Raw genomic sequence first — 22,875 nt, 5'->3', positions numbered from 1 at the left:
AAATTGCTCAGAGCACAACATTCCACTGACCTGCTTCTGGTCGATGATATACACATTTTGACTACTACGCCGTCCCCTTTTGACTACCTCGTCCAGGCAGGCCAACGATCCTGATCCGGAGGTACTAAGTATAAACAATATCATAATTAAGGCTTATTAATGTGAATGTGCAAAAGAGAATTTGCATGGAGTTGGAGTTGCAGACTATGTTGGAGAAGGGATATTAGCTGTGCGGCGGTGCTGCACCAAACGAAGTAGACCAACGGATATGGTCAGGGTCAATGACTACGTGACAGAAAGCGGCGAAAGAAGCCGGAAGTAGTCACAGGGCTCTTGATAACCTTGAATAAAATACTGTGATTTTTGTGTGAACGTTTGTCGCAGTAAGATTATTGCACGAAGAATGGTTGGTATAGGGGTAGTCACGTGCAACGCATACACAGTAAGCACACACTGTGTCTGCTCTTCTTGCAGGCATCAACACGCCAATCTTACGAATACATCGTCAACTTCACCTGCACGTTGCGATAAAAAAAAGACATATTAAGATCACCCTGTGATATTAAGGAAAGATTGGCACCACGAGCAAGCTCTTAATCGAAAAGAAGGACAGGCAAGGGCCAAAAAAAAAAAAAAAAAAAAAAAACAAAGGCATGACAACATCAACCCCCACCACACCACCAGACCCCTACGAGCAACCCACTCCCCGACCCCCACGGACCGCCACGCACGCGGCCGCCGTGCGGCTCCGGAATCGACGCCGCGCCTACCTGGCCCGGCACCCGTCGTACCTGAGCTCGCCGGACCACGAGCTCGCCGACCCGCTGCTGTACGACTCGCTGGTGCGGCGCTTCCAGACGCCCGCCGAGCGCGAGGCCGACGGCCGCGCCAGGGGCTACGGCCGTGTGCTCGAGACGTCGCTGCTGCGCGGCGAGGCCAAGCTCGAGAGGCTGGCCGCCAGCTACGTCGACGGGCCCGCACCGCCGCCGGGGTTGATAGGTAGTGGTAGTGGCGGTAGTGCGACGGCGGCGGCGGAGGCATCGGCAGCAGCTCCGACGAATGGGGCAGCCGCGGGTGCGGAGAATGGCCGAGGCAGGGAGACCAACTTTGCCATGACGCAGGATCTCATACCAGATCCCAAGGATGCCGAGGCGGGGCGTGAACAGTGGTTCGAGTTTCTGCGAGATCGCTTTGTCAGTGGTGGCGACGACGAGTTTGACTATTCAACGGTGGACGAGAATGAAGATTATGATGAAATTGAGCGACAAGATGCCGAGGATGCATGGTTCGACAATGAGGTGCCACAGTGGGACGATGACGGCGATGATGCGAATGACCCTGCCGGCGGCGGAACGAGACCCCGTGAACTAAAAGGGGAGACTGGAATTCAAGACTTTTAATCCTAAAGTCCAACGAGTAAAAGGTTTTTCTACTAGCAAAAATAGAAGTTGACCGAACCAAACCAATGCAAAATAAATCAAAATAAAACATGCCGCCAAACCGAGATAACGGAATCACATCGTTCTCGACCATTCCCCCAAACGAAAACCCCAAGCGCCATAACTATGCAATTTCTTCTCACAGCCTCATCAAATCGCGCAGGGCGTGGATCACATAGAAATCGGGGGCACCATCTAAGCGACCTCCGACATGGGAGTTGGAACTTCCAGGACGTCACCACCGCCATCCATATCCATGCCCGCCGCATCTTCATCCTTTTCCTCCACAGGAGTGCCAGCAACCGTCGCAGGCGCTGAAGCCGGTACGTTGGTCGCGACCTTGAGGTCGATATCAGGGCTCATGCCGTCCTTCTCCATCAGGGCGGCTAGACGTGCTGCTCTTCCTTCCTTCTTCCGCGGCACAGGCGCGCGCCCATTTTCCTGGACATAGAACTGCCGCAGTAATGTCACGGCTTCATCGCGACCCCAACCTCCCTCGGCCTCATAGCCGTTCTCGACGTTGCCACCGTCCCCTTCATAGTGGCTTGTGGGCGCATCGGCTGCCGGCTTGGGATTGATCGCCCATTTCTGGTTTGCTTGTGCGTGCTCTCCCATCTGGTACATGGAGCGAACCGGACCAGGAGACGAAGCCGACGAGGGAGGTGTCATAACTCCAGTCGAGGACACCGAAGACGATGTGGGTTGGAGATACTGCTGTTGGCCAGCAGATGATCCGGCGTGTTGGGTGGGTGGCGCAGTGTCATCATCGAGAGCATTTATACTATACCTGCTGCCATCTCGATTGACGCGCATGAGCCGACCGCCCATAACCCTTCGTGTTGGCTGTGACGGAGTATCTTTGACCGAGGTGGAATTTTTATGGATGCGGAACACGCCGCCAGTGCCACCAAACTTGTCATTGACAGCGCCAAAGTAAACCTTCTTGATTTTCAGCTGCTTCAGTAGCGAGGCACACATGACACATGGCTCGACCGTCACATACAGGGTGCTCTCCTGGACAATAGATGCCGTGACATGAGGCGAAGGGTGTAGCTTCTGGCCGTAGGGATACAAGTAGCTCTTGGTGACGTCGACAGCGTCCCACTCGCCAGGGTCGTCAACCTCATGCTTGCAGCTAGGATGTGAAGGTGGCGGTGCATCGGGCTTAGTGCCGAAGAGAGAGGAGAGTGCCATGTATTCTGCGTGCCTGGTGCCGTTCCGTGTGATGTTGGTTGCGTTCATGCCTCTGGCAATGACACGTCCTCTGTAGACCAGAACGCAGCCGACCGGCGTCTCGTTTGTTTTGAGAGCAAGGCGAGCCTATGGTGAGAAGGAAGTCAGCATCGAGAAATGCTTAAGCAGCTAGTGCAGTTGGACTGTCTCCGACTTCCAAATATGGATAAGCAATAAAAATAACCCGATGACGGTGAGCGTGTCAAACTGAGCCCAAAGTGACATGCAGGATGGGTAGTACAAAAGTGGTACCGGGTTGGGCATGGCCAGCTTGCCGGTACGTGTTGGTGTGACATTGAGGCCTGCATGACAAGATAAAGACATCAAAGAAGAAGGCAGAGGAAAAGGTGCATACATACCATATCAAGAGCTTCTTCAATAAAGCCCTGGTGAATGGCTCGCTCGGCCTTGCGGGCTGGATCCTCATCCTCCTCCTCAAAGATGCCAACCGACTTCAGTGGCGCTCCGGCCGGCACTACAGGCACGAGTGGGACGACGGTTGATTTAACAGGCGGAAACACGGGTGCGGCGGCGTCCCGTATGGTAAGGTTGGCAACCGCATGATTGAGTCTGGGGTTGACATTCTCCTTGGTCTGCCGATCGTTGATGTTGCTGGCGCCGGGTCCTCGATTCTCCATCTTTGCTTCTTGATCCTCATCCAAAAGAGCTTTAGGCTTTGGTATGCGGCGGAAAAAGATATTGTAGATGGTAATGAAGAAGTTGGCGAATGGGCTAAACAGCCAACGGAAGAACTTGGTGAATCGAGACTTTGCTGGCGGGCTGTTCTGAGCTCGGGGTGATTTTGGAGGTGGAGACGACGACTTTCTCAATGCCTGGTGGCCGTCTTTTTGATCAGAACTGGGGAGGTCTTGCCGTGACGTTGATAGACGACGCGTGCTAGGGACCTGACCGTGACTGCTCCCACTCCCACTGCCACTCCCACTGCCGGTGCCATTTGCGGAAAGCATCTGCCCGTCACTCCTTCCGCCGCCCGGGGAATCAGGTCTGAGCGACATTTTGATACCAGCAACGGTTTGAGCGTTGAGAATCCAAGGCCCGTTCTTCTTCCCTGATGCTCACTCCTGCTCCTCCTTTTAAGAACCCCCTCGTACGCACCACCTGTTTGTTTCCTTTTCAAATTTGTCCTCTTTGTCCCTCACTTCTTTCGACACACTTCCACTAGACTCCTCCTTTGCTTGATCACTATAGGAAGCAATAGTTCCGAGTATAGACAAGGCGCAAATGGAATCAAGCGTAATCCCTAAGCCCCATCAAACGGTGCCTTTAGGTGGGCAAGAGAACAAACGGGGGATGTAACTCCCGGTGCCACTTCCAGTCGGCGCGGAGCAGCTGCACGCACGCACACAGCAAATGCGCAATGCCGCTCCCGCACAACCACAAGCAGCAAAAAAAAAAAAAAAAAGAATTCAAACTCTCTAAGAAACTTCACCGTTGATGAGTCTCTAGATTCAAGCCAAAGGTGTCACGTTATAGTTTTCCAGACAGGTGTAACTATGGAATACTATTGGGCCAGTTTTTATTTGCCTCTCTCACTTTTGTATCACTCAGTCATTTCAACCCGCGCTGCAAGGTTTTTGCATCCGGCCCCATAATTTTGTGCTCTGCTGGTGCATGCCCAGTTGCCCACCCGCCTGGCGAAAAATTCCTTGGAGTTTGATTGGTTGGCCGTTTGGCTACAGGTCATACAGGCTGGTCTCCACCACGAGCGGGCGATTGAGTGCAGGTGACCCTGATTTGCGTGCATCGTTTGTTTGCAAACTTCACTTTTCGTCGAGACGGTCATTGAGCATTGTTTTTTTTTCAGGATTATCACCTGTCATGCTTGTTTACACGTATTGTAGTGTATTACAATATCTGTTTTTATACAGAAAAAGCCTGTTTGCTTCAAGCAAGTGGCAAGCAACGCATCATGAATCGCTAAATACAAATCGTAAGTTGGTCGTACCAAGTGATAAAGAAAAGAGGCAAGAACCCCATGCATAAATCTCCCCACCCTATGTTTAAAATACACTCTGAAGTCCAGCCTGTAATTCATGAGATCCTCACTGGACCTCAAGATCGCCTAGCCCAAGACACACAGTGCAGCAGGTCGCTGGACGCGTGTGGATGCTTCTTTTCGAATGCTGGATAATAGCGACGATGCCGAAGACGGCGATGGCAGGGCGGGCATCATGTGTCGAAGTACTAGGGGTGAGATTGACAGGGCGATCTTCGACATGGTAAAAGTTGTATCATGCAGATGCTGGAGGGCTGCCGCGAACATGAGAACTGCGCCGACGGCCAGTAGGAGACTGGACACTGCATCTTGAGGTGATACAGCGGCTGTCCTGAGTTTGCCCAAAGTCATGGTCACGTTCGTGGGTGACGAGATCGGTGTCGTCTTCGTCGTCTTCACGACAGACTTCTCGACAGACGAGGATCGCTTCCTCGCCGCCGCGGAGCCGTCGGTCTCTGTCCTGTTCACGACAGGCTTCATGGCAGACGAAACTTGAGACCTCGTCGCCACAGAGCCTTCGATCTTATCCAGGCCACTTGAGCCGACCACGGCACTCTGGGATGGAACAAGTACATGTGGCGGTGGACAGGGCGCGGGTCGTCGATCTGGCGACTGAGGCATGCCAACCAGGCTAGGTTTGGCCGAGGCCGTCGAGGCTGCTGTAGTTGAGACGCGCTGCTGCACGCCTCTGGCTACTGCCTCGATTTGCTGGGTGGAGTCCTCGCGACGGCGGTGACGCTCTGTTCCAGCGACGCCCAGAGAATAAACGACCTGTGCATCATCCGCGACCGGAGCACGAATCGAAATGTCGGGCCGATCTTGAGGATCGGTGTCGACATTGTGTGTATTTCTTGACGAAAGCGGCGCGGATTGCGTCCAAGATTGTCCGCCGATGCGAGTCTGGGTAGCAGCTTCTGTCAATGCTGCGACGTTGGAGGTTCTCGAAATCTGTTTCATCGTCGAGGTGTTCAGCACCCGTTGCTCGGGTGCTGTTGACTTGACTTCAACAGTCGGCGTGTTCGTGTTTGATGCTGCCGGGCGAATATTTAGGCTCGAGCCGCTGATAATGGAGCCGCTACTAATGGACCATGACTGCTGGTCGTGGGGCTGCTAAATGACATGTTAGTTTAGGGAGACCTCTGAGGAGATCGGATATCCTTACAGTAGTTTGTTGTTGCTCGAGTTGTTGCTGGAGTTGCAGCACAGCCGAGGTCCTGGCAACGCGTTGGCGTTGCGTTGACAGGGGCGACCGCGATTGTTCCTTGCCGGTACCCGCCAGGTGAGCGCCATCCGTCGAGGCAAAGGCAACGCGTTGAAGCTGCGCTGACTGTTGTGCCGACGATGTGTGGTCTTCGCCTGCAGTAGCATTCGTCGAAAGAGCACCACCAGCCAAGGCCCCGGCAACGCGTTGAAGCTGCGTTGACAGGGGCGACTGTGATTGGTCTGCCGGTGCGATGGTATTCGAGGGGCGAGTGCCGTCTGTCGATGTCCAGGCAACGTGTTGAGGCTTCGTTGAGTGGACCGGCTGCGACTGTTTTTCGCCTGCGACGGTAACCCCGGTGTGAACGCCGCCCCGAGAGGCGCCCCCTTGCTGAGGTTTGATCCTATCGAGAGGGAGTCCGAGTCCTTGTGGTATGGCTCTGGCCCCGCCGACAAGTTCTCCCCCGCTATAACCTGAACCGCCATGATCTGTACCCCCAAGACCTGAGCCGCCGTGATCTGTTCCTCCGTGGCGGACCCCTCCATCAGCAAGGTCTACGCGAATGCTGTCGGCAGTACTATCTACTAGGTTGTGCCCGGTTTCTGGGCCTACGGCAAGGAAGTTGACAAAAGGAAGAACATTCTGGGGGAGAACAGGAGACAGTGGTGACCGTTCCCTACCAACAACCCCGCATGCAGACCTTATCCTCTCAGAGAGGCCAGAGCCACGTTGACGAGGACTATCTGACCGCTGCGAATCTTCTTCGATGGGCGAGGGGTGCGCCGAGCGCATCTCCCGTGGCTCCTCGCCGAGCGGGCTCGCGGCCGGCGAGAATAGCGTAAAGTCAACATAGTTGTCGGCGTGTCCCTCTGACTGGAGGTACGGAAGCTGAGCTGCCTGGTCGCCGCCGGCGGTGACAGCATTTGCTATCATAAGCGACTGTGCCGGCGAGAAGCTGGCGTAGTTACGAAGAACAGGCGACATCGTGGTAGGGGTGGCCGGGGTGAACAAGGCCTGCTCGTCCATGGTGAAGCTAAAGTCCATGTTAGGAGTGGCCTCTGCTCCCAAGTTCAAGAAGTTTTCGATGTCGGTGACGTCGAGACCGAAGTCGAAGTCTAACGAGTCCATAAATTCTCCGGCCGGTTGTGCAATTTTCAATGCATTCGTGGCTTGTGCGGCATCGATGCTGGCCTGGGATGATGCTGGAGATGGTGCGGCAACAGTCCTTGACTTCACTGCCGACTGAGCCTCAGCGACGGCCGGTTTTGAGGGGAGATCCCGCTTGTGAGAAGGATCGCAGCGAATCTTCTTCTTCTTGCAGGTCGGGCAAGACTTGAGCAAGCGGATCAAGTGTGCGTGCTCACGGTCCTCTTTTGTCTTTCCTCCCCGTGCCGAATTGGTCACATCTACACCGTCTTTGGTCAGAATCTGCATGCCCGGCATACCGGTGAAGTCGTGCGCAAAGGCGCGAGAGGCAGCCGAGGCAGACTTCTTGGTAGTCTTTGCCTTGGGCTTCGACACCCGGCTCTTGCGCTGTGTGCTCATTGTTGGCTGCAGAGCAGTGACTGGAGTCGCGGGAGCAGAGGAGACGGGAGTCAAGCTCTCCTGCGTCACAGGAGAGACGTTGAACGAAGAGCCGTAGCCGGAGTCGCCGAGGCTCGAGGCCGGAGAGCCGGTGACCGCAGCCACGTAGTTGAAGGGGTTGTTGACCGGGAAGAAGAGATGTGTCTGGTTGGTCATGGCGTTGTGGGTGAAGAACTCCATGCTGACAATGGCACGCTTCTCCTGGATCGTGGCGGCCTGGAGGACATAAGCGTCGATGAGCTGGTCAAGCTCGGCGGTACCCATGGCGGGAACAAACGACAGAACGGCGCCCGGCGCAGTCTGGAAGACGGTGAACCCCTGGATTGGCATCGCGGCAGAGTTCCAAGCCATACTGTCGAATTGATGTTGAGTTGTTTGTTGATTGATACTGGTTGCTCGTGTTGTTGGCTATGAGTTCATATCACAACTTCTCCCTTTTCTCTTCTTTTTTCTCAATTGATTTGACAATTAATTGCTCTTTGGATTCCAGTAGCACAGCCAATTCGATTCGCCTCGCCACACAATCGATTGATATGACTTGCTTTGTTGCCAGCTCCGAGTCGACTCAAGAAGCAGACAACCTGGATGCTGAGCTACCACACCGATTCCACCAATCTCTGGAGTGGTTTCAAGCTCAATTGGGAACTGCTTGGCTTTGTTCCCACAGTAGCTTTGGGCTTAATTGACAGGGAGGTGTCAAAAGCTCGTGCGTATTCTTTACGATATACTGAGACTGCGAGTTGGTCTCAACACAATGATGAATGATGATTAACAATGATGGTAAGAGGAGTAAGAAGCCTGAGATTTCAGCAATGCCCTCGAGTGGGAGCCTGGGGGATTATCTTTCCGCAGCAATCATCACGTCGACCAACCCTGATGCATGTCCCAAGTAAGCCCAGCCCCTAACAGGTCGAGCTAAGCTGCGCCTCGACCAACCCCAAATGCCAATGCAACATCAGATACATCAGACCTCACACCAGTGAGTCACCGGCATGTTTGCAAACGAGCATTGGAGCATCCAGGGTTGCGTGCGGGGGATGTGGTGGAACTAGGGACATGGTGGTGATCCTGTCGATGTACCAAGAGTATATTCCATGTCTGTCCCCATGCGTACCACGCCCAAAACATCGATATTAACACCAACTTCTGCCGTCAGAACAATTCTCTTTTGCATTCTCAAGCCCTCCTAATCCAAAAAGAATGAAGTCCAACAAAGAATCTCATCGCTACTCGACCGGACACGATATGGTACACAACAGTACCAGCTTCATCTTAGCTTTATGTGGGGGGCTTCCTCTGCCCCACAAACCCAGTCAGCCTGGTGGCTTGGCTATCCACATGCAGCCTTAGCGTTGGAGTCCTCTTCCCACATCAACATTTCATTTGCAAGTTCCTCACTCGCTCTCGCTTTCATCATCGGTACGGCGATAGGGTAATTAGTCGGTGGGACAATGCCGGGACAGAGCCTCGCATTGCAGATATGGCCTCTCCCCCCACCTGTTTATTGCCTTTGTAGGCGACTAACCGGCTCCTCAAGCCCACTCCACTCTCGTGTCCGCCATGGTACTGCGTATGGCACTCGGAAAACATCCGTGTTTTCCAGGATAAGGTATGCAGGCTTGGCAGGGCAAGTCAGGGGTGGTACTGTACCCGTTAGGGTTAGGGTCTATTCCCCTTTTCGATGTTCAGCAAGTATCGGCTGGTGAGTGCCGTCGATATCAGCTCATACACTATTTCATCTGACCTCATTCCTTGGTAGCTATTCATTCGCTTCCCACAGGATCATAAATCGCCTTGAACTATAAGTCACAATGACAACAAGACAGCCCATGAGTCTCATTGGATCCGCAGCCACGAGAATCACTCCGGCTATATTTTGTTGGATCCATGTGTGGATTTTACACCCATAACACCTTGTACCTACACAAGCTATACCCTGCTTGACTCGATTGCCTGGATCACCTTCGGACTTCTTTTCTCCGCCCAAGACGTACAATCATCCGCAGAGACGGGAGGCCACAGGATGGGTGATCTGCTTCCTGCACCGATTTATCCCTTGCTCTACCTCAAGCATAGGGCTTCCATTATCCATCTATATATATCTCCTTGAATCTTATTTTTGGAAGATCCCAACCTAAGTCCAACTCTCCATGAAAAATGGAGCAGAGGAAGCCAGAAGGTGTCAGAAGTGGATGTATTTCTTACATCCATGTCCGTGGCTTCCAGTGGGATCAACTTGCATCTGCAGTGCAATGTCACCACGGCATCCAGTTGCAGGAAGACTGGAATTTTTCCAACACCATACAATCGGCAGGCAGGCGTCATCGCAAGGGCAAAAGAAGACTGTAAAACCGCGCGCAGGCATAAGGATGTATCAAAACTCATCCTTCCCACATTCGATGACTGGATGCACGCACATGGTCCTCACTATCCTGGGGGTGGTTGTCAACGAATGGATCAGCCTGAATTCGAAGGCCACTACGAACAAGACTCACTTTACCATCCGCTATATATATATATATATATATATATATATATATATATATATATATATCAACTCGAGCTCAAGCAAAAGAGGTGAACCTCGTTTTCAACGTGTTGAGAAACGATGCGAAAAACTGGCCTATCGAGCGCATCCAGTCGAGCCACTGCGGAGCAAACCCTCGAAGGATTTTGCAACTTGACTGGCAGTAAATGGACAAACATGATAACCTTTCACCCATTCCTGAAGCTCTGTCCATGGCGAGGCTTTACACGCAAAGGACCCGGTCTATGCCATCGCCTTCACAAACCTCAACAGACGATTGTTGACGGCCGTCACATCACCACCAGGCGGTGACGCGTGTGAAGGAGAACAATACCGTAGTGAAGCCAGCAAGAATCGACATATGATCAACGCCTCCACCACGCTCACGCCGCGTACATGGGTGTGTGCTGACGAGAATCAAGAGCAGGCCGCCGCGGGGGCAGCGGGCATGCACCGTGATGGCTCCGCCATCGCAGCCGTCATAGCGTTAGAGCCAGCGCATTACCTCGACACACTGGACACAAACCACTGCCCGTCGCTGGCTGGAACATTGTCACTCTGGGTGACTTTTGGCAGTTGCCTCCCGCGCAGCAATGACCTCTTTTTGTCTAGCCAGTCGCTGTCCAGAAGATCCAAACCCCAGGTGCAGTACCGTAAGTTTAAGAACACGATGGAGCTGGATATCCCGATGCGCCAGCCAGGGGCGGATGAGGCTCCTTTCTGGATGGCTCTCGAGGGGTTGCGGAACAAACAAGCCCACAATGCACGACTGAATGCTTTATCGACTCGGATTCTGTTCACACCTTCCTGATGACCTTGTCAAGTTTTTCGACTGTGCTGTGCGCATCTACCGCACTACTAATGCCATGGTCAAAGAATACAGTTTGACTCACCTCAACGTCTACAGTCCCCGGTAGTGCAGTTGCTGACTCTTAATCCCAGCCATGCAGCCGGGAAGGTTATCTGAAGAGCAGGCTCGGATAGTACGCGACCTGACTATTGCGGCCGCAGGCGGGCACCTGGGGCTCGGCACCGAGGAGGCACCGAGAACGACTCAGATGTCGAAGACTCTGACAGTTTCTACTCCGAGACAGCAGTCGTGGCAGCAAGGCTAGCTACGTTCAAATGTCGGGTCGGGTGATCGTCCGTCATGATACCAGCCACTTGGGAAATCGTTGAGCCCCATCTCGCTCAATCTTGCCAGTGGCGAGTAGCCAGCTCGGGCCAAGCCGCCTCTTCTTCATGGCCTGAAATCGCGTTTACGGTTACACGGCTGCAGGAGGCTCAGTGTGGTCCAGGCAAAGTGCATTTCGAACTCCTCAGACATCTTTGGCGATGCGTCATTGAGACCAAGGATCCAGCACTAATGGTTGGTGACAAAGACTTTACAGCCAAGGACATGGGATTCAGAGCATATGGAGACGCGGAATTTTCCAACTACCTTCGGCGTCTCGTCTTTCCGTCAACGCCATGACGACTACAACCCGCGGTGCCGTACATGCCGCAGTTTGCGTAGGTTGGATCACAGATTTGATCCCTCCTACCACGCCGGAATACAGACTCTGTTCGTCACTTTGCATTTGATGTATAATCTTTTGTGGCAGGAAGATCCCACCGTGGCCCACTGGCAAAATACGAGTTCCTCAATCTATATACTCGAGAACAGGCTTCCTTGTTTGTATAGCCCATGGGCTCTACGACTGGCTGGCGATGATGCCCTTTGTGCTATCCAGCCCGTTAGTTGCAGGAGTTGCAGGCTACTAAAAGCTTTTTTGCAGCTTGGAGTTCACCTGTTTGACCAAACGATAAAGCGGAACCAATATCGCTCAACGTTCCGGATAACATATGGTCTGTCTTCACAACCATCTCATTATATAGCCCGTGGGAAATCAAAAAGACGATCATGGACGGCCGAGACGGTCAGCAAGTACCTTGCGAGTCGAGCCCTCGGCGATGATTGAAATCCCTGCCTTTGGGATGCGCCGGCCAACAACCCTCTTCTGCTCCTGGACAATTGAATCCCTCCCCACATGGACAATACCCCATTGTTTTAGGCCCGCTCGATGAAGGCGACATCATTCTGCGCGTGCTTACGCCTTCTCGGCAACTAGAGTACAAATTTTGGTTCTCGGGAGCCAGATATATATTTGTTATCGATTATTGGTATGGCTTTAACAGCAGCCCCCTTGAGCTTTGCAGTGCGGGCTTTCTAAAGTGACAGGATTGAATACTGGGGGCAGAGGTGACAACGAAAGCGCACAAAACACGAAAAGAAAAAGAATGTTGTCAAAAAAGAAGTGATCAGGCGGGCCGGAGCCAACATTTTCAGCTTCTGCCTTCTCGAGGTTGCTTCTAAAATGTTAATGTTCATGGTGGGAAAACAAAACGCTAGGGGCAATGGAATTGGGGTGGTGGTGATGTTGCAATGAAGGAAATGTTGGTGAGGATTTGTCTGCTAGACTAGTTGGTACGGCTGGCGGGTTGTATCTTGTCATCTCCCATTTTGGTAGTCTTATGTACCTAGATACCTACCTACTTATCTACTTAACATAGTGGATATGGATAATATTATCGCCCCAACATGTTCGTTTTCCACAAGAAAACTTGCAGCTGGGTCTTCCAACTAGTCTCGGTGCGGCTCGATATCGACAGATAACACCGACCAATGACTGGCCGAAAGACTCCCTACTATAGGTGCAAAACAACTCTGCAAGTCGCAGTCCCTCGATCTGCAGGAGAAAACATGACAGTTTTGACCTTTTTGCATCTAGGCCATTGGCTTTCATTTTCTGGTGGTGATTGTAGACACGTGGTGCTAAACGGACAAACGGTGCATGTAGGGACATCGCAGAATGATGCCAAACGTACAAGGGCGCACAGTATCCTCATACACGGCCTCAGACAGTCCCGATCCCTCAAGAGGCAGCACCTCCGTGACGATGTTGGCCCTAGAGGTTTTGGAGACTATCTAGAAGCTCGAATAGTGTCATGTTCTGGCCAGGCTACTTGAGTCCTTGGCCATCATGCTACTCCAGAGACATCTCGCCAAAGGAGGGATTCCTTGTATCAAAAAGGGGTCGTTGAATAAATGATGTGCTGCGGCCCGACCCTGCTCCAAGGCCAGCAATTATGCGGGCAATTTGGGGCTTGGGCTTGGGCTTGATAAGAAAAAGCCAGTTTGACCTCGTGACAAAAGTTTCTAGCAGTGCAGAAAAACAGAAAAGAAACACGCGAAACAATATTTTGATATACGTGTCGTGCCAGCCAGCAATTCGCAATGCTTTGTATGTGCTTTTCGTGCACTAACATGACAAGCAAGCAAAGAGACCGACTTGGAAATTGAAGCCAATGTGACCAAGAAGCACCAATGCTGCTGGAGGAAACTCGTGAATCTGATAAGATGGGAGTACGATGGATTCAGGTGCTGGGCCACATGATTGCTGACCCACAAACAGAAGCAACACGGGCAGAAGTGAGATGGTGATGTTGTAAGTAAAAGTATTGGAGGGTATGGCATTGGAAGTATCCATTTGCTGGCTTAGGCAGCTGCCAAGCCACGCCTGCCCGCTTCTCCATGACACAGCTCCTGGCAGTCTTTCCTTTGTTTTGTTCTGTGATGAACACGCAAAAGCGGAGTGAATAGGGGTGTGAAAAAGATTCGAGGATCGGTAATGTCCCATTTGTCAGTCGCAGCCAACTGCGCATGAGACATACCAGAGTGATGACGGCGCTACTCATTCTGCCCGCATTCCGTATCCTTCCGCTTCAAAATCGTACTGTAAGCATATCACAATAGGTAGACGGACTAAAAGTCTAGAACCGGTAGTGGGTATAAAGCACATCATTAAGATAAATGCCAAGCGACGTCAGAAGGCTTCAAGACAGTGGCGGTCAGGACGACTACCGCGGCTCCAATGTCACCAACCTTTTGCTCATAGGACAATAGGACTCAGAGTATGTCACCTCCAAGGCGGCAAAATAGGTCAGCTCAGCTCAGGTCACGCAGCTAATTATCACTGGCTGGGGAAAAGAAATAAAAAAATGAAAACCCAGAGCGCTGACGTATCATGTCTCACCGATCAGCTCCCATGGGCATTTGAGCGAACGCATCGTGCGCATCGTGCAGCTCATCGTGCAGCTTTTGTGCCTGCAGGCAAGTAAGAAATCAAGGTTTCATCCAAAAGAAGACAGTTGACAGGGTCCAGTTGAAGTGTCATGAATTGGTTGCAATATTTTTTTGTTTGTTTGCAATCTATGGGAATATTGTTAACATAAGGTCATACATTAATCTGGTTTGCATCTTGCCATATAGGCCCTTCTAGTTTCATGCCTCATCGGTTGGTACATTTCTTCTTTCGACTCCGTTCTAATGTTTGCTTTTTTTGGGGGGTTTTTTTTCCCTCCTTCAATCGAGGTATTTCCACTCGTCAATTGCCCCTTGCCATCTTCTCAAGTGACCATGTCATTGGAAAAGCAGCCTGACTAGGCCGTTGCCGCGCCAAGCAGGAGAAACGCTGAAGATTCTCTCCCCGCTAGCGTGGTTGATGGAAGTTGGCCTAGAATCTTCTCATTCCACCCAATGGCGGCTCACCGACAAAAAAAGCGCCACTGACGTGGCTGTCACCCTTGGCCAAATTTCCTGGTCAAAGGGTCTCGACTTTTTCTCTTTTTTCTTTTCTTTTTGATGCGCGTTGTGTCTTTCCCCTGTTGCGTGGGAATTAGGTCCAAAAAGCAGTCCAGCTGCCACTGGGGGGGGGGGGGGGGTTTCAGGCAACGGGGCGGCCCTTGGCCTAAAACGACTTTGTCCGCAACTCTGTCGTCACCTGTCTTCACGTGACTGGCTGCAATCTATTTGCTCTCCTCCTCTGGCCCGGCGCTTGGCGCCGATACTCATCGCAGTCTCGGCGGGGGTTGCTGCTAATCTGCTTTTGTTGGGGGAAAGCGAGGAACTTCTTTTCCTCTTTGCCGAGTTTAAACTCATCCGTCGGAAATGAGGAGTGGTGATCTCATGATGAAGTCGGTCGAGTGGAGTGTGATTTTGGAGTCTGCTGCCCCTTTTTTTTGCTTCTTTTCTTTTCTTTTAGGTTCTGATTCGTCGAATTGGCCCACTGAACCCTGAATCATGACCTTTTTCAAGTGCAGCTCTGGATCTGCAGCCTTGCGAGCTTCCCATGCAGGGCGTGGGCGTCGATGGGGTAGTTGCTGGCGTCAAAGTGCTCCTTGTTCTCCTTGAGGTCCTTGGGGGGTTCGCAGCTGCCGGTAGAACCCTCTGTTCCCGAGTCCGAGTTGGCGCCCCTCCTGGGTCGGCGCATGTACATGAAGTCATCCTCGTCGTCGTCGTCCTCGCCATCAAAAGAATCACCCTCCTCGTCCGAGTAGACGGCCTCCGAGTCGGCGTAGTATGCCTGACCGCCGTAGTAGCTCATGTAGACGTGGTCGTCGTTGTCGTTCTCGCGGCCGCAGCAGGCGTCAAATTCGTCGTCAAAGTAGTCACCCTCAAATTCGACGTCGTCCAGGGCACCGGATGGGTGCTCGCGTCCGTCGTACCACATGCCAGAGGTGTGCTCCAGTGACTGTGTGCAGCCGACCGACCAGGACTTGCGCAGGCCAGTGTTGGGGTGGATGTTGGAGTTGCCTTCTGGGATCTCCAAGAACAAAGTGGAAGGTTTTTGCTGGGTTTCAGCCATGGTCAAGTCGGTAGTGCTAACAATGGTTTCCGGAACACCGGATTCGGATTTTTGTAATGACTTTGCCATTTTGACCTGGTGTTGTCCTTGTTGGGATAACCGGATGACGGTGGCTGTACTGAGGTTTATATGTTGATAAGGTGGATGATGATGACGTTGGTCGCACAGATTTATCAAATCCAGCAGAGTTTGTAGCAAAGGGAGCCTAGAAGTCTTGATTGATCGACTAGTCGCGTGCCACAATTTATTTAAGTCGAAAATATGTGGGTGGTGTGTTGTGTGGTGGTGGTGTGGCGTAACAAGTTGTGCTAGCAACGTGTCTATCCAAAGCTGTGATTAATCGAAGGAGGGTAATAGAGTTGAATGGTGGTGTGTAGTAGTGGTGGTGGTTGGATGTGTAAAAAACCAAGAACCAGACGAGCGAGTGAGGCAAAGAAGTAGGCCGGGTGCTTGAAGTAATAAGTAAGTCAAGTGACGTACGACCCTTCTTTGTTTCCGTCTGAGATGTCTGTCTATCTAATGTATTTTTTTTCCCTATTGCTGACTTGTCCCCTTAACCGGTCTAGTCAGATTTAACTGCATGGAAAGAAAAGGGACGGCGACCAGTACACGAGACTTTGGATTTGTGGTACAGCAGGGGTAACTGGACAAACTTTCCCTTTGGATGCAATTTAGCGACCCTTGGCCCTGACCGGGCCCATGGCCCAGGCTTCGTTCTCCCCTCACCTCCTCATCTCGAACGGTCGCTCTGGCGTGGTGGTGGGTCGAGGCTTGGGACACCAAGAGCCGCCCTATCCTTGTTTCGCCTACAGCTAAAGAACTTTGCCGCAAAAAAGCATGACTGCTAAGGTTGCAGTCATCATTAACTGTCTAGACTGTGAAAATGGAACCAGTTTTTTTTTGTTACGTAGCACTCTTTTTGCTAGTGTCACGATCGCTCCATAGAATACTACGGGTAATTTTTAATTTTTCTTAATTTTCAGCAGCTCGCGTGATCTTTCAAACGGTGGACTTCGTGGGGCCACTTCTGTTTGCTTTTCTAATTCTAGCTTGGATTTTGGCTTCTGGAACAGCTCCAAGCCCTCCCTCAGACGTAGGAAACAAACAGAGACAGCTGTCTACATCTTGGCGGCGTCCACGGCGGCACTGGAACAGTTCTGTTTGAGCACGATGGAGTCGTTTCCCCTCGCAAGTCTCCGCACCCCGCTGGGTAGCAATGTTTTGTTTTGTTATATGGAAAGCTCAATTTAATTAATTAATTAAATATTTATTCGCCCATTCCGTAGGTGGCTTGCATAAGACTAGCAAGAATCGCATGTTGCTCAACCGCCATGGATTGGATTAGACGAAATTCGGGGGCCAGCGTCAACCCCGAACAAGCAAGGTCTTGGCCGTAAAGGAACCAAGACGGCAGCAGCGGACGATCCTGTCTCTTTGTGGGGTAGCGGAAGCAGTGCCGGTGGGTTGCTGGCTCGAACCGCCGTCTGTCATTCGATGTCGCTCCCCCACCAAGAATAGGGGAAGACTGCTGTTTTGTGATCGGAGTCTGCCTTGTGCATCGACCTCGCCTATGGTGACCTTGTTTTGCCATTTCGTCAGTGGTTATTTTGAATTAATCAGTTCATGTAGATGACCTTTACTTACAAAGTTACAGCCACGACGTTGCAGTGCAGGACAGCACAGTACGGCAGATATCTTCCGTCTCCAACCTGGGTAGTATTACCGGTATAGAATGGGGCACATATTATACTACTGTGCCATGGTACCTACATTTAATAGCCCAACTGCATACCGGTACAACATAACTTTGTACACTCTTTTCGGACCTCTACCTAGACCATCCGCAACAGGAAAAAAAGAAATTACGATATAAAAATTCCTCCCCTTCCAAATGCCAAATGATAATCTAGAAACCACCTACCTAGCAAAGCCTCTCGGATGACCGTCCTCCAACCGCACACCAAACAAGGTCGAACCTAGCATTGATGTGCTGATACACAGAATCCTTCTCCACCACGGTCCCCTGCTCGGTCCAGAACTATGGGACGATTGGTGCGACCGGTCCACGAGCTGAACGGCCAAGCCAAGCCTCAACACCTCCCAAAGCAGCCCACTTTTGGCACAATCCCGTGCTTGCACCTGCTTTTACCCCCCACCGCCCGCCAAGACGTCCCCAGGCTATGCTATGCTGGCAAGGGCTGAGCTGTGATTTTTGGCTGGTTCAAGGGAAAGAAGCTTTGTGCGGTTGTGCAATCTGATACCTGACTGTATTCTTCTTTGTTCTACTGTGGGTAATTGACGGCACCCGGACTTTTGGTGCTTTGGAGAAATTCCTTACCACCTAACCCTCGTCGAAATCTGAGACAACTTTAAGCAAAGGTTGAGATGCAAATTATGGAAAGTTTCTTACAGTACTGTGCCCCGTAGATGGCAAGTTGAATTTCTCCCAGCTTAGCTTACGTGTAAAAAGTTCAGTGTTGAAAAAGGTTTTTGTGGCTTAGGTTTATGCGAATTTGCATTCCACGTAGGCCAGTTACGATTTAGGAACGTCACGCTTCCACAATCCGACGGGAAACGCAATCAATGTCAGTCTGCGATTTCGTGTTGTCCTCACTGGGAGGTGCCTGCCAAAGTTTGAGTGGGACGACTTGACGCCCTGTGGCCACTGTGGCACTTTGAACAGACATCCCCCCAGAAAAAAAAAAAGAAAGAAAACTCGGATGGTTTTGTTGGAGGTTTTGTTTTGGCGCCACCGACACAGCCCTCTCTTTACCCTACTCCGTACACACTGGCCACTACGTACGTGGTAGACTACTACCTTAACAACAGGGAAATAAAATGGCGCCTGGAAAACAGGCCACATGCACAAAAAACCTGCTGTTTTGTTTTTGTCGCAAGAGGCAAAATTAATCATCAAGAGACAATCTGAGCAAGACCACTCACCGGCTGCGACTGGTCCTGACACTCGGTCATCACCGTACCGGGCCTGCCGAGTCCACAACCGGGTGTATGTTAATCGTGCGACGGCTTGGACGGGTGCTGCGCATAGATTCACCCCTTGCATCTCGATATCCACCAGGACCATCCATCCACCACTGTTGGGGGGGCCGCCGGCTTGATTACCTTTTTTTTGCGATTTGCCTCCCTTTGTCCAATGACAATCCGGCTTGCCCGGTGAATCGTGATGATTTGAAATTCAATCTTGCTTGTCTAAGTTTCTGCTTGGCTTGCTGGGAAGGGCAAAAAAAAAAAAAAAAAAAAAAACAAGAATTGCCGGTAAAAAGTGCTGAAACATCCCCTAATAAACCTAGACGCTTCCGGCTTATCTTATCTCGACGGTTCACCTGACAATGTCGGGTTGCTTCAGACGAGTTCCTGGTCTTCGTTTGTATGTAAATGTCAAGATGTGAATTTACCGTAAAAGGAGCGTCGGGCATTGACAACGTGGGCATACGTCTGTATTCCTAGTAGATTCATTTGATTTTTTTCCAAAAGCCAAGTTTCAATCTGGTCTCCACTCGTCCAAAGACATGACTTTTGAAAAAGACCATCTCATGTGCTTTGCTAGGAGCAGAAATCTACGACGTACAGAATTTCCCAAAGAGTAGTTACCACGTAATAAGAGGAGTGGTTGTAATTACTAGATTTGCTACTTACAGGTTGTTCCAGGAAAGTCAGTCTGTCGACAAGCTTGTGACAGAAGGCATTATGTCGTGCGACATGTAGTTAGTTGATTCACCTGCGAGATTCATGGGTTCTCTAGATACCATGATCAAGCTACCAACTAGCGCGTGCTTTGTATTATTATTCATTTTTCTTATTTTTATTTTTTTTATCTTTTTTTACCCCTAAATGCAGCTTTATCGCGGGGTTTGAGTATTCATGGACAGACTTGGGGAGACCTGGGAAGGTAGCTGCACTGGATTGCGGGAGGACGACGGGAACGCTGCCGATCCGGCGGCCAGCGACCCCGCAGCTTCCCACTGTGGACCCTTAGTCCAGCCCAGTATCCCAGCGGGATTGGAGGAAGATTCAAAGGCTAAACAAATCGACATGAGTGTTGGAAGCTGCGCATTTCCATAGAAAAGAGAGAGCCATACAGGCTGCCTAATCTTGAACTCATCACCTGCGCAACAATGCAGGTCCCGCGCGCAGTTGGTAAATTTCTCCTCTTTGTCGGTTTCCTTGGCGGCCCGCGAGAGTGATAAGCAGCCTATGTTGGTATATCCAGCCATGTGGTAAAGTCGCCGGCTAAATCGGGGTAAATTCGACAATTGCGTGGTCCCAGATTTCATTAGACCCGGCTCAGCATCATCACCTCGACATTGGTAGAGCGGCGCGGACACGCCAAGGTCGGGATGAGGGGAAGCGGGATTTTATATCTAGGGGACAAACATCCTCTTCTCGAGCTGGATCTGTCGTCCCGAGTTCATCCTCGATTCATATCGTCCTTGTCCGTTATAGTCTCCAGACCGCAGACTTTGCCATCTCGACATATCCCAGCCCAAAACCACAAGTAGTCCGTGTCGCAAAAAATGGCCCCCTTGATAACCAACCTCTACACGGCGGACCCGTCGGCCCACGTCTTCAACGACAAGATCTACATCTACCCGTCGCACGACCGCGAGACCGACGTCAAGTTCAACGACAATGGCGACCAGTACGACATGGCCGACTACCACGTCTTCTCCACTGACAGCATCGACCCGGCCGGGCCCGTCGTGGACCACGGCCTGGCCCTGCGCGCCGAGGACATCCCCTGGGTGTCCAAGCAGCTGTGGGCCCCCGACGCCGCCACGCGCGACGGCAAGTACTACCTCTACTTCCCGGCCCGCGACAAGCAGGGCATCTTCCGCATCGGCGTCGCCGTGTCCGACAAGCCCGAGGGGCCCTTCACGGCGGACCCGGAACCCATCAAGGGCTCCTTCAGCATCGACCCGGCCGTCTTTGTCGACGACGACGCCAACCAAGAGGCGTACATGTACTTTGGCGGGCTGTGGGGCGGCCAGCTGCAGTGCTACCAAAAGGGCAACGACGTGTTTGACGCCTCGCTCCAGGGGCCCCAAGAACCCTCGGGCGAGGGCGTGTACGCGCTGGGGCCAAAGGTGGCCCGCCTGACGCGCGACATGCACCAGTTCGACGAGGAGGTGCGCGAGATCGACATCCTGGCGCCCGAGACGGGCGAGCGCATCCTGGCCGACGACCACGACAGGCGCTTCTTCGAGGCCGCCTGGATGCACAAGTACAACGGCAAGTACTACTTTTCCTACTCCACCGGCGACACCCACTACCTGTGCTACGCCGTCGGCGACTCGCCCTACGGCCCGTTTACGTACGGCGGGAGGATTCTCGAACCCGTCCTGGGCTGGACCACGCACCACTCCATCGTCGAGTTCAGGGGCAAGTGGTACCTGTTCCACCACGACTGTGAGCTCAGCGGAGGGATTGATCATCTGCGTTCAGTCAAGGTGTGCGAGATCTTTTATGACAAGGAGGGCAACATGTCGACGCAGAAGCCGGCAGAGTAAGGGGTCTGCGCTGGCAAAACCACATTTTGTACATTAACTCACGGCAATAAGAACATAAAGTACGCATCATCAAATCATGCTGCCGTGAAATTGTGCGTTTTACATAGACACAACATCCTCTGGGTTATAACCAGTTACACCCCAGGTCTAGACCTAAGCACCCCCAATGTTCACTGCACCGAAGCCATCACACTCTCCATCCAAGGGTAGACGGCACCGTTGGCCAAGGGGTAGCCCATGTGCAACGCATCGGTAAAGAAGCGCGCCTCCTTTGGCGAGCCGTACTCGAACAGCATCATCGAGTCCTCGATGGGCATCAGCCCGTCCAGCGTACCGTTGACGAGCAAGAGCCTGGTGGATGGCATGTTGATGATGCCCGTCTCCAGGAGCGAGAACTTCTTCTGGACGCCCTCCTTGCACTCCTCCACGGACTCGTAACCATGCTTCATAGCCATGGCCGGCGTCAATCTACCCAGGTACCCCTTTTGTTAGTAATGAGAGCCCCCTCAAAACAGACACAAGTGGACATCGACTCACTTGAAGGGATACTCATGCCCATCAGCCTTCTCCAGCCAGTCGCGATCGTAAAAGTAATGGCACCCTGCGCCCTGCGCAATGGAGCCCACCAGCCTGTCCTTGTGGGTGTGCGCGATCCTGATAGCGTAGTAACCACCGCTGCTCAGCCCCCAGACCAGGATTCGGCGCATGTCAAATACCTTCAAGGCCGTCATCCAGTCCAGAAGGCTGCTCCACAGCCGGTCAGGGCTCTCGGGATCCGCAGAGTCGGCAGGGCAGTCGGCGGTGCCGGGAATCTCGACGACGACCACACCCCAACCCCTAGCCAGGAACTCGTCGCAGCGCACTGTGTTGTCGGGCCTGTATCCATCCAGGCCGGTCATGAGGATGACAGCCGGGCAGGGTCCACCGCTCTCTGCCGTAGTCTTGGGGACCCTGACGTAGACCGGGATGGAGTCGCGGTCGTTGCCCTTGCGGTGCGTGTGCGCCACCATGGCCTCCTGGACCGGCTCCGCCCAGGCTCGGCCGCAGCGCAAGTAGGCCGCCTTTTGCGCCTCCCAGGCCTCCCACTTGACGGGGCAGTTGACGCGCGGGTAAGCCGTGATATAGGGGAAGCGCGCGATGCGGTACACGGCGCAGGCCCGGAGGTACAGCTCCGTGGCCTCTGCGCTACCGGCAGTGGCGGCATCGGCCCGGGCGACGAGCGCCTCGGCGATGGGGAAAAAGGCCCGCGTGTACTCGGGCGAGGTCCCATCGTTGATGTCGTTGGCGATCAGGTGGGTAAATATGGGCTCAAAGTCTTCGTATTTACCGTCGTGGAAGGGATACAGACTTTTTGTGCACTTTTTTTGTGGGAAGAAAAAGCATTCTTGTTGGTTGTGTCATCCTTTATATTTAGAGGAAATTTTGCCGTACAAAAAACGACATGCTAAACACTTACAGGAAACTTCCACTTGGTCTCCCAAAGCGCCTTGATTCCATCGTGGTGCGGCATCCGCCTCTCAAAGGCCTCGGCGCCCATGATCCAGTGGCGCCCCTTTGTGGGCTGGGCATTATCGGTCTCCATGAGTTTGTGTGGTGACATGTTCTTTCTGTGTGTCGTTGATTACAAGTGATGCTGGGGCGGATGGTTGCAGCGGCCAA

General features: G+C 52.4%; 11 protein-coding genes across 11 annotated transcripts; 5 read left to right on the top strand and 6 right to left on the bottom strand.

The window, feature by feature from the left end:
* The first annotated feature begins 503 nt into the window (after nucleotides 1-503).
* Nucleotides 504-4,109, top strand: MGG_02904 (uncharacterized protein). Its single transcript, XM_003720771.1, has one exon. The coding sequence runs from the start codon at nucleotides 654-656 to the stop codon at nucleotides 1,398-1,400; it is 747 nt and encodes a 248-aa protein (XP_003720819.1). The 5' UTR covers nucleotides 504-653; the 3' UTR covers nucleotides 1,401-4,109.
* Nucleotides 1,234-4,479, bottom strand: MGG_17933 (uncharacterized protein). Its single transcript, XM_003720770.1, has 2 exons — nucleotides 3,032-4,479; nucleotides 1,234-2,759 (listed from the first exon to the last, which is right to left on the bottom strand). Exons 1-2 carry the CDS (start codon nucleotides 3,686-3,688, stop codon nucleotides 1,635-1,637), a joined length of 1,782 nt encoding a protein of 593 aa, XP_003720818.1. The 5' UTR covers nucleotides 3,689-4,479; the 3' UTR covers nucleotides 1,234-1,634.
* MGG_15000 (uncharacterized protein) lies at nucleotides 4,393-9,995 on the top strand. The gene has a single exon (XM_003720768.1). It carries the CDS (start codon nucleotides 7,885-7,887, stop codon nucleotides 8,158-8,160), a length of 276 nt encoding a protein of 91 aa, XP_003720816.1. The 5' UTR covers nucleotides 4,393-7,884; the 3' UTR covers nucleotides 8,161-9,995.
* Nucleotides 4,416-8,314, bottom strand: MGG_17932 (uncharacterized protein). The gene is made up of 2 exons (XM_003720769.1): nucleotides 5,852-8,314; nucleotides 4,416-5,799 (listed from the first exon to the last, which is right to left on the bottom strand). The coding sequence occupies exons 1-2, from the start codon at nucleotides 7,823-7,825 to the stop codon at nucleotides 4,756-4,758; spliced, it is 3,018 nt and encodes a 1,005-aa protein (XP_003720817.1). The 5' UTR covers nucleotides 7,826-8,314; the 3' UTR covers nucleotides 4,416-4,755.
* A 367-nt stretch (nucleotides 9,996-10,362) lies between the features above and the next one.
* On the top strand, nucleotides 10,363-11,116 carry MGG_02907 (uncharacterized protein; the record flags this gene model as incomplete). Its single annotated transcript, XM_003720767.1, has 2 exons — nucleotides 10,363-10,654; nucleotides 10,944-11,116. The coding sequence occupies 2 exons, from the start codon at nucleotides 10,363-10,365 to the stop codon at nucleotides 11,114-11,116; spliced, it is 465 nt and encodes a 154-aa protein (XP_003720815.1).
* A 3,037-nt stretch (nucleotides 11,117-14,153) lies between these two features.
* Nucleotides 14,154-16,259, bottom strand: MGG_02908 (uncharacterized protein). The gene has a single exon (XM_003720766.1). It carries the CDS (start codon nucleotides 15,755-15,757, stop codon nucleotides 15,134-15,136), a length of 624 nt encoding a protein of 207 aa, XP_003720814.1. The 5' UTR covers nucleotides 15,758-16,259; the 3' UTR covers nucleotides 14,154-15,133.
* A 652-nt stretch (nucleotides 16,260-16,911) lies between these two features.
* On the bottom strand, nucleotides 16,912-17,279 carry MGG_17931 (uncharacterized protein; the record flags this gene model as incomplete). The annotated part of the gene is made up of 1 exon (XM_003720765.1): nucleotides 16,912-17,279. The coding sequence occupies one exon, from the start codon at nucleotides 17,277-17,279 to the stop codon at nucleotides 16,956-16,958; it is 324 nt and encodes a 107-aa protein (XP_003720813.1). The 3' UTR covers nucleotides 16,912-16,955.
* Nucleotides 17,280-17,494: 215 nt separating this feature from the next.
* On the top strand, nucleotides 17,495-18,342 carry MGG_17930 (uncharacterized protein). Its single transcript, XM_003720764.1, has one exon. The coding sequence runs from the start codon at nucleotides 17,729-17,731 to the stop codon at nucleotides 17,888-17,890; it is 162 nt and encodes a 53-aa protein (XP_003720812.1). The 5' UTR covers nucleotides 17,495-17,728; the 3' UTR covers nucleotides 17,891-18,342.
* Nucleotides 18,343-19,548: 1,206 nt separating this feature from the next.
* MGG_17929 (uncharacterized protein) lies at nucleotides 19,549-19,923 on the bottom strand (the record flags this gene model as incomplete). Its single annotated transcript, XM_003720763.1, has 1 exon — nucleotides 19,549-19,923. The coding sequence occupies one exon, from the start codon at nucleotides 19,921-19,923 to the stop codon at nucleotides 19,549-19,551; it is 375 nt and encodes a 124-aa protein (XP_003720811.1).
* On the top strand, nucleotides 19,744-21,450 carry MGG_02911 (xylosidase/arabinosidase). The gene has a single exon (XM_003720762.1). The coding sequence runs from the start codon at nucleotides 20,224-20,226 to the stop codon at nucleotides 21,214-21,216; it is 993 nt and encodes a 330-aa protein (XP_003720810.1). The 5' UTR covers nucleotides 19,744-20,223; the 3' UTR covers nucleotides 21,217-21,450.
* Nucleotides 21,387-22,816, bottom strand: MGG_17928 (uncharacterized protein; the record flags this gene model as incomplete). The annotated part of the gene is made up of 3 exons (XM_003720761.1): nucleotides 21,387-21,684; nucleotides 21,754-22,574; nucleotides 22,673-22,816. 3 exons carry the CDS (start codon nucleotides 22,814-22,816, stop codon nucleotides 21,387-21,389), a joined length of 1,263 nt encoding a protein of 420 aa, XP_003720809.1.
* Nucleotides 22,817-22,875: the final 59 nt, after the last annotated feature.

The sequence above is a fragment of the Pyricularia oryzae genome, chromosome 7 (genome assembly GCF_000002495.2).
Source record: "Pyricularia oryzae 70-15 chromosome 7, whole genome shotgun sequence".
Lineage (NCBI taxonomy): Eukaryota > Fungi > Ascomycota > Sordariomycetes > Magnaporthales > Pyriculariaceae > Pyricularia > Pyricularia oryzae.
This window is presented reverse-complemented; position numbering and strand designations above follow the sequence as displayed.

Bases quoted from the DNA above. Each gene is read 5' to 3' on its own strand.
- MGG_02904 (XM_003720771.1), top strand. From the start codon at position 654: ATGACAACATCAACCCCCACCACACCACCAGACCCCTACGAGCAACCC.
- MGG_17933 (XM_003720770.1), bottom strand. From the start codon at position 3,688: ATGTCGCTCAGACCTGATTCCCCGGGCGGCGGAAGGAGTGACGGGCAG. The intron at 2,760-3,031 runs GTATGTATGCAC...TTCTCACCATAG, and splicing joins TTGAAGAAGCTCTTGATATG to GCTCGCCTTGCTCTCAAAAC.
- MGG_17932 (XM_003720769.1), bottom strand. From the start codon at position 7,825: ATGGCTTGGAACTCTGCCGCGATGCCAATCCAGGGGTTCACCGTCTTC. The intron at 5,800-5,851 runs GTAAGGATATCC...CATGTCATTTAG, and splicing joins TCGAGCAACAACAAACTACT to CAGCCCCACGACCAGCAGTC.
- MGG_15000 (XM_003720768.1), top strand. From the start codon at position 7,885: ATGAGTTCATATCACAACTTCTCCCTTTTCTCTTCTTTTTTCTCAATT.
- MGG_02908 (XM_003720766.1), bottom strand. From the start codon at position 15,757: ATGGCAAAGTCATTACAAAAATCCGAATCCGGTGTTCCGGAAACCATT.
- MGG_17930 (XM_003720764.1), top strand. From the start codon at position 17,729: ATGGGACGATTGGTGCGACCGGTCCACGAGCTGAACGGCCAAGCCAAG.
- MGG_02911 (XM_003720762.1), top strand. From the start codon at position 20,224: ATGGCCCCCTTGATAACCAACCTCTACACGGCGGACCCGTCGGCCCAC.